Here is a 9127-nt window from a genome sequence, read left to right on the forward strand (position 1 = left end):
TATATATATATATATATATATTTTTACACTTTCAAATTTTAAAAAGTGATATTAGGGCGTCCTCTAGTATTAATATCGTGTGTCAAATTAGAGATTTGGCTTAAGTGCTAAAAAAAAAAAAAAAAAAAAAAACCTATAATACATGCGTTGTAGTTTCAATGATCTAGATTTAATTTCAAGATTTAATTCCAAGTTTCCTGTGGGAAAAGAAAAAAATGAAATTAAACTTGGACTATTGAGAAAATTACAACACGAGTACGCTATAGTTTTTTTTTTTTTTTTTTTTTCCAACATTTAAGCAAAATCCTCAAATTTGACACTTTTTGTATTTTTCTCTCCAATATACCTTTAAAGTTATTTCAAAATAACGGTTTTTTTTTTTAAAAAAAAAAACACTAAATTTATTAAAAAACTGAAGGTACAAAAAAAAAAAAAAAAAAAGAAGTGGTCATTTTTATATTAACCATTTAAAAAAATAATAATTTAGGGGTATTTTGGGTAGAAAAATACAAAAGTGGATTGCATCCATGGGAGGTAGTGGAGAAGATAGATAGCAGAGAAGACAAAAGTCTTCAGAAAAAAAGAAAATCAGTCAAACGAAGAAAGATTAGCGGAGATGAGAGAGAGAGAAGGGGGTTTCTATTTTTTGAATATTTTTTTAAGCGATTGCGTGGCCATACGTAGGCCACACAAAAATTTAACCACATATTTGCGGTAGTGAAAGATCCGGCTATGTTTTTATTTTGTAAATTTCATTTCCTTAATAATAATATCTTTCAATAAAATTACAAAGGGAAATTTTAACCTTAATGAGACATTAAGAGTTGGTTTGGATTTGAGATTTTAAAAGGTGCGATTTAACAATAGCAATTTTAAAATATGCGATTTGAAAATGTGATTTTTATAAACACAGTTAAGTGTTTGCAGAAAACACAGTTTGACTTTTAAAACCACAATTTAGTCCTTAAAATTGTGCATTTTTAAAAAATTCTACATTGTCTGCAATTTGAAAATGCAAATTTCTTATGTTTTCACATTGTTATTTTTTTAAAAACACAATCTCAAACAATTTATTTTTCTATGATTTAGTTTAAAATCACACATTTTTATTTATAAAATCGTAATACCAAACGCAAATGAACCCTAAATGTCTGTCAAAATAAAATTAAAAATTTTATTATCTCATTTATGTACCTTTGATCTATTTTATTAAGATATTTTGGACCCAAATAATCGAGCCTTGACATTTAAGCCCATTACTATGGGCTAACCTACAAATTAAGCTGAATGTTTGTTGTGCGAGTGGAGGTAAAAGTGTTCTTTCTTTGAAAATATGAATTGTAATTAAACAACACAGAGAGACAAATTGTAAAATAGTTTCTTTTTTATGCATAGAGATTCGACTGAACATCGCCAACTGTTCTAAACTTCACAGTCCCCACACCACGTGATTAAATCTTCAAATTCTACATTTATTCTCTATTAAACATAATTATTTTAATTCAAAATTTTAAAATAGATTTTTCATCCCAATAATATACGTGAAAAAACTTCACATAAATTTTCTAAATTGTCTCCATTTTGAAATTATTTCATAAATTTTAAAAATTCTTAATTTAGTGTATTCATCTTTTAATTTTTTAATTTTACCCATTCATTATGACTTTCTATTAAATATTGTCAAAATTTTTAAAATAATTTTTTTAATATATATAGATTTTTTTTCAAAAATTTAGGCGTGAATAATTTTGTAAATTTGGTTAAATTTTGACCAACACTTAAATCATTGCAATTTTTTTTTTTTTTTTTCCTTTAAAAAAATGAGTATTTTTGAATCTTTGACACCCTTTCATTAAGATTTAACGAAAAATTCTAGCATACGGGTGACATTGTAAGATAGATACACTTAGTGTCTATTTGGGAGTACGATTTCAATAAATGCGATTTTAAAGATTTTGTTTTTAAAATTGCACAAATATTTGGTAAAACATGTTATATATATATATATATATTTTATCGAAGAGCTTTTGAAATTTAGAGAAATAATTACAAATGTGATTCAGGGAGATTAAACGAAGTTTTTCTTTTATATATAGTATCTAGTTTGAATATTCGTCGCAGGCCAACTAATACTTTCGTTGAAGAGATACTTCGAGTCTGTTTGGAATTGTGATTTCAATAAGTGTGATTTTAAAATGATAAAGGCATTTGGTAAAACATGTTAAATTTTTTTTTTTTTTTTTTTGCATTATTCTAAGACCTAAGTAAATTCCTCTAATCTTGCGTATTATCATTTTCTTTTATGATCTAAAATAATTTATTAACGTAATACTATTATACGCACAACTCAAAATCTTAAAGTAAAAATTGGGGCATGCTTGTATTGTTGCCTTGGCAATATCATCTATTGATATCTACTTGCTATTATGCTTACGATAAATTCTGTGTTACAGAGGGGCTAAGAATGATCAATACTCAAGGGTATAGCCATTCCATTCATCAAGAAACAAATTACCTTTACCCCTTTTGAGAAAATAAAGAAAAATAAAGAATATCAGTCAAGATACTAAAAATTATAAACAATCTGGAAAGAGAACATAAACAAGTATAGATAACTTAATAAAAGCATAAGCAGAGATAGTCAAACAATTACAAAATGTTTAAGAACAGAACAGAACAGAACAAATTTAATAAACATGATGGCACTCATGTAGGAAAAAATCAATAGCAACAAATAACTTATAATGCATCTACCATTCATCTGCATAGGAATTGAATTAAATATAGCTATCAACTTTTAAATTTGAGCTCAGATGCTGCAAAAGGAAATTGATAAAGAAAATATAGATTATTAGCCAAAAAGAAAAAATTCCTACAAGCAACAAACTAAACAAACAGAAACAGAAGTAATGATAGGATAGTAATCATCCACTCAATTTTGTCATTTCTTATACTAATAAGTAATTCAATATCTCCAGCAATCATGTAGAGATGAATGATGCAATTTTTAATTTATTTAGATGATCAAGAGGCCCCCTACAGGCCTGCCTTTTGCTAGATTTTGGGCTGGCTCTGCTCGCAGTGAAGTTTTTACTATCTATTTCTGGAGACGCTGCTTGGAAAATCCTCTTTTCTAAATGGTATGAGTTTACTCAATTAATCAATTTTGTAATATCATGAATCATTTTGTCATCCTAAGGAATTTCTCTTTTTCGATAGTAAGATTTGGTAGTTGAGATTAGAGCCGCAAGAAGCCATTTTATGTTCATTCTGAAAAGGTATGTATAATTCAACTAGGGGAAAATAACTTGATATTCACTTTGAATCATGCAGAGATGAACATAAACAGCCAAAGAGAGTTATATAGCAAGCATCCACTCATACAATGATCAGGCTCTCCAAACTAGTTTTGCCTCATCTTATTTCCTATGTAACCTTTGCAATATATTATGTCTTTTGGTACAAAAACAAAAGATTGCCAATAAGTTTTACATCCATGAATAAGGTTTAGAGAAAGCCCACAATCGCAGATACAAGTGCTGATTTTCTATTTCCTTCTCTTATGACATAAAAAGAGGAAATAATACTCACAATAGATATGTAGCATCTTCCATGGAAACACTGTTCTACATTCCTTCTCGTAGACCTTCATTGCATGTTCCTCCCTTCATTCATGAGATCGCTGCAAATTTTGACAAAAACATTACAGATGGTAGGAGACATTTTATTCAGGTCAATAGATTATCATATCATGCCCGCTAATTTTTTCTTTTAATCATATCCTTCAGTCTTCTCACCAGCGCATCAAAACCTACCTTTTTCAACTTAACAGTACTGTGCAAAATTAAAATAAACAATTAAGTAAATCATCAAATTGCAATAACCAGGTGAAAGTAGTAACTAAATCAAAAAATTGAACTTAGTTAAAATAAATACATCCGACCAAAAAATCAAAGAAGGTGCCGTAAGAGAGAAAAATGAAGAAAATGGAGGGGAAGAAGGTGCGTACTTCAATTTATATGAAGTATTCAAATAAAATGATGAGTAATATACCTGAATGGTCAAAGATGCACAATCCTCTTGAATGGTCAAATCTTCTTGCTACTGTAACAATAACTCTGGAATGTGAGCAATCTTTGCCCAATCCTCACCGGTGTCTCTCTTGCATCTTCGCAATAAGATGGGACAAGCCCAAATTGATAGTTTCTTCAAAGACGTTAGCCTACCCATTCCTTCGGGCAGTGATGTCAAACTGGAGCATTCACCAATTTTAAAGTCTTCAAGTGATTTGAAGTTGTGGATCCACTCTGGTATAGCCGTCAAGCTTTCACAATCCAAAATGCAGAGCATTTGTAGAGTGGTAGCATATTGAAGTGCTGAGGGGAGAGAAACCAATTTTGGAAGTCCAGTTAAGTAAAGAGAGAGGAGGTTCGTAGGGCCTTGCCATTGCATCCCATCCTCATCATTGGCTAGCTCAAGCTCAACACAACCACTAACAGCCAAGTATTGAACGGAAGTGAGATGTTGAAGGGGGAGAGACTTTAATGTACGACAATCACGTAGCTCCAACTTCACAAGTTTTGTCAATGAAAAAACCCAACTCGGAAGCCTTGAACCCGGATGGTGCCATATGCGTAGAACTTTCAGATTTGGGGGCGGTTGGAAGCCTTCAAATGGCATTTGATCATCGACAACATCCCAATCATTGACATCTCCTTCAGTAGTACTCCAAGATAAAGTCAATCCATGAAGATGTTGATTCTCCTTTAGATTTACAGCCTTAAATTCTAATGCAACATCTTTCCCATGTCCAAGCTTTGTAATCCATAAACTTCCTCTCAGCTTATTGAGTCCGTTCAGTTCTCGTAAACCACCACAATGCTTGAAGTTAGAACCAGAGTGGACAACAAAATCTGTTAACGTCTCAAGATTATTTAGTTGCCCCAATCCACGTGGCATATAAGTCAAACCAATACAATGATATATATTAAGATGCCTGAGATTGACCAATTTTTTAATGTCTCTCGGCAATTCTTTAAGTGAGTAACAGCACACGAGTCTTAGTTCTTGCAAATTCGGCAACCTAGTTATAGAATCTGGTAACTTCTTGAGATTCTTATTCTCAGAAAGATCAAGACGCCTTAAATGCTTCAGCTCCCCGATAGAGCTTGGTAAATAATCAAGATCTATAGACCACATATCAAACATGCGCAAGAACTTGAAACTTGAAAAAATTGCATCACAACCATTCTTATCCACAATATGCTTACGGTCACCGCGAACCAGAAATGTCCTAATCCTACTTGCTTCACACAACGAAGAAATAGGTTTATCGTAACCAAGTAACGATAGATGACGCGTTTTCTTATCGACTTTTGTCTCCTTATCACCTAATCTGGCCATCAACGATCCTGCCACTGATATGGCAAGATCATGCATGAGGTCATGCATTTTGCATTCAATTATGTCACCAAACTTATCCGTTCGAGCTTCTTGAAAGAATGATCTCCATAGTAAATCCATAACATACTCACTACCAACCTCTTCCAAGCATCGGCTTTGATCATCAGAAGACTTGACAAACCCTTGTGCTATCCAAAGTTGAATCAATTCTGATGAATCAAACAAGTAATCCTTTGGAAACAAACTACAATAAGCAAAGCAGTGCTTCAAATGTGAAGGAAGATTATCATAACTCAGTTTCAAAGTTGGTAAGATATCATTTTCATTCTGAGATATTTTTGAGAGTTCATTGTTCTTAAAAGACATCCACTCTGCTTTTGAATTTTTGGAGCCCAATAAACATCCGATTGTCGATATCGCCAGAGGGACGCCTGAACACTTTTTTACTATCTCCTTCCCAAGTGCAACAATGCTTGAATTCTCCGGCTTTTGTCCTCTCTCAAAGGCCTTTTGCTTAAATAGAGTCCATGACGCATCTTCATCTAAACCTTTCAAGCAATATGATTTAACAGTCCCAATAATCCCTGCAACGCTTTCTTGGCGCATGGTCCTTGCAACGATTTCATTGCGGGTAGTCACTACTATTCTACTGCCTCTTGCACCTTCCATCAACACTTCTTTCAAGCGACACCATTTTCTATGATCGCCATTCCATACATCATCCAATACGAGGAAGTATTTCTTTTCTTTGATTTCTTTTAGAAGATTTTTTACCAGTGTATTCATTTCAACATCTGGTTGTTTCTTGTATGTTGCAGATTCTAAGATTTTAGCAACAATAATTTTAACATCAAAGATTTCAGAGACACATACCCACATTTTGAGCTCAAAATGTTGTTGGATTTGGTGATCATTGAATACGAATTGAGCGAGTGTAGTCTTTCCCAATCCACCGATGCCAACAATCGGAAGGATTGAAACACTGTCTTCAACGGTGGAGTCCAGCAGAATGTCGATAACAGCCTTCTTATCACCCTCTCGACCAATAACTGTTTCCGCACGTACCAAAGAATGAGTGTTATCCCTCTCCTTGTTCACGACTCGTGTCTCCACATGGCGTACCTCGAAGTGGAAATTAAGCCTATCGGCATTGATGGCGTCTAACTTCTTTCTGATGGCTTTAATCTCACGGGCCATTCTAAAACGAAAGGCAAGCTGGTTTGATTCGGAAAAGAAAATGCGTACCTTTTTGGCCTTCTTATCACGGGTCATTATATCTCTTCGTAGAGCTTCAGTTGAAACCTCTTCCAGCAAGTCATCCGCATCATACATGGCTTGTTCAAGCTTCCCGAGCCAATCTTTGACTGCATGGCTCCCTGCAGCCTCTTTCTGCTCTGCATCGAGAAGCACAGCTTTGATTGTTGAAACGGTGTTGGTGAGGCTTTGAAGATCATCTTTGACACCCCAGAACAGTCCGATCTGTTTGATAGCTGGTGAGCACAAAGCCTCAATGATTCGCTCAGCAACAAAGGAGAGAAGTGGTTCCGCCATTTCCTGAAGGTGAGTGAAGGAATGCTCGAAAGTGAAACACTGCGCTGTTGATGGAAGGGGTTGAAGGGTAGAGTGAAGAAATGATGAGAGTGAAGGAAAGCTCTAAAGTGAAAGGTAGAACTGCAGAAATGTTTTGAGAAGATGTAAAGACTATATAGAGAGACTCTGAAAAACGCAGAAATAGAGTGGAACCAGCAATTGCAGATGAAAGGGAGAGGATTATTTAGTTATATTTAGGATGACAATTGACGTTTTTATTTCTATTTTTAATAAATCAAACAAATCCTTGATTATTGATAGGCCAACACGTAACTCTTTCTTTCTCTTATTTTTCTTATGCTTGGAATGCCTTATTTAGTGGATGCCATGTTGTCATCTGAAGCGCTAATTATCTTTTATTTTAGAGAAATGTTTAACTTTATTAAAAAGTTTATTTTTTTGTCATTTTAATTATAAGTGACATGACTTATTTTAAGATTAATAGATTTTAAACAATAAATTTATAAATTTATAAAAAATGTGCCATACCATTTAAAATTAAAAAATAAATTTTTTAATAAAGACAAACATTTCTCACAATTTTACCCCATTGTTGAGGGGTCAAAGATAAAGTTGATGATGATGCTCATCCATCCGGCTGTTTGGCGGGAATCTTTTTACTTTTTAGTGTTTGATGATCATCATGCTGACAGTGACATGCTGTCCTCTACCTACCTCCCTTGTCTAATCAATTTGATTATTCAAATACAATAATTGAGTTCACAAAGTTTATTTGTAAAAATTACTTAACAAATTAAGTAGCCAAACGAATCCCTTGAGCACTTGGTGAAAGTTTGTCAGTAGATAAAGCTGTCCGAGAGTTTGTTGGTTTGAGTTTACGCTATATTTCTCTGCGAAAGTTTTATACTATGAATCTCTTATTATGAAATAAAGATGAAAGAATTTTCTAAAGAAAAAAAAAAAAAAAAACTTCTTAAGCTTTCCACTATGAAACTTGGTTGGTGGTCCATCACAGCAATGCTTGTCCCATCTACTCCCTTCTCATTATTTTCATCCCGCAAAAGAACATAATCACAATTTTACAGAACAAAATATGTTAATTCATTAATTTTAATTTATTTTTATTGAAATACAAAAGAACACTTAATTAAATACTGACCAAATTTTAATCTTAATTTGACTAATTTTGGGTTAAACCCATTATTAAATTATAAAGTAACACTAACTCTTAAAATTTAATATAAATATAAAATTAATTACTAATAATAACTTAAATAAAATTAATATTCTAAATAATGCTGAAAGACTAAATTATTTATTTTTGATCTTCATCATTTCTACTTGGAAACTTCTCGGTGGTCCTATCTATTTACTTATGTATGGTTTTGTGGTTCTCCTTAATGAGTAGTCTTTGATGTCCATGCATGTATTGGATTTTTGCTCTGAATTTCTGAGTAGGCCATAAAGTTGCCAATTTGAAGACTTTTGTATACCACGTTGGATATATATATATATAATCAAAGCGAGAGAGGGGAAAAAGGGGTATACCATGTTAGATATAAGATTAAAAAAACTAGATCTAGTTGGATTTAGATCTACAAACTAAGATTTAAAGCAAGCTCCCTAAAAATGAAAACCGAAGAAAATCACATAAAAGACACTGTGCATTATTACCGGAGAAAGGGGAAGAGGGATTTCGATCTTCCCTCATCTGTGTTGTCTTTCTTGATGTTGCCCAGAGGAAGAGAGAAAGAGGGTTCTTTCTCCAGACTTTTAATTATCTTACTTGCCTTACATGAGTAATCAATGAATGTCTTGGAATTTTTAAGCTTTATAAATAGAGTTTTTGTATTATAAATTTATCATTGACCGAACCGCTTTAATTCAATGTTTCTATCATTCCTTTTCTTTATCTCTTGAGATTATTAGGAGATTTTATATTGAATTATAAAATAACAATAACTCTTAAAATTTAAATAAAATATAAAATGAAATACTAATAAGCTAAAAAAACTAATATTCTAATATTAAAAATAAAACTAATAAAAAGACTCAATTATTTGTTTTTCATCTTGCATTATTAATTTCTAGTTTGAAACTTGTTGCTTGGTGGTCCCTTCTAAATTCAGGTTTTGTGGTTCTCCTTACTTACAATTACTTTGATTACTCGTTT

General features: G+C 32.5%; 1 protein-coding gene across 1 annotated transcript; it reads right to left on the reverse strand.

The window, feature by feature from the left end:
• Positions 1–2429: 2429 nt before the first annotated feature.
• Positions 2430–8710, reverse strand: LOC148587341 (putative disease resistance protein RGA1). The gene is made up of 3 exons (XM_088513551.1): positions 8629–8710; positions 4054–6957; positions 2430–3682 (listed from the first exon to the last, which is right to left on the reverse strand). The coding sequence occupies exon 2, from the start codon at positions 6952–6954 to the stop codon at positions 4102–4104; it is 2853 nt and encodes a 950-aa protein (XP_088369677.1). The 5' UTR covers positions 6955–6957; positions 8629–8710; the 3' UTR covers positions 2430–3682; positions 4054–4101.
• Positions 8711–9127: the final 417 nt, after the last annotated feature.

This window comes from Corylus avellana, chromosome 2 (genome assembly GCF_965113065.1).
Source record: "Corylus avellana chromosome 2, dhCorAvel1.hap1.2, whole genome shotgun sequence".
Taxonomy (NCBI): Eukaryota; Viridiplantae; Streptophyta; class Magnoliopsida; order Fagales; family Betulaceae; genus Corylus; species Corylus avellana.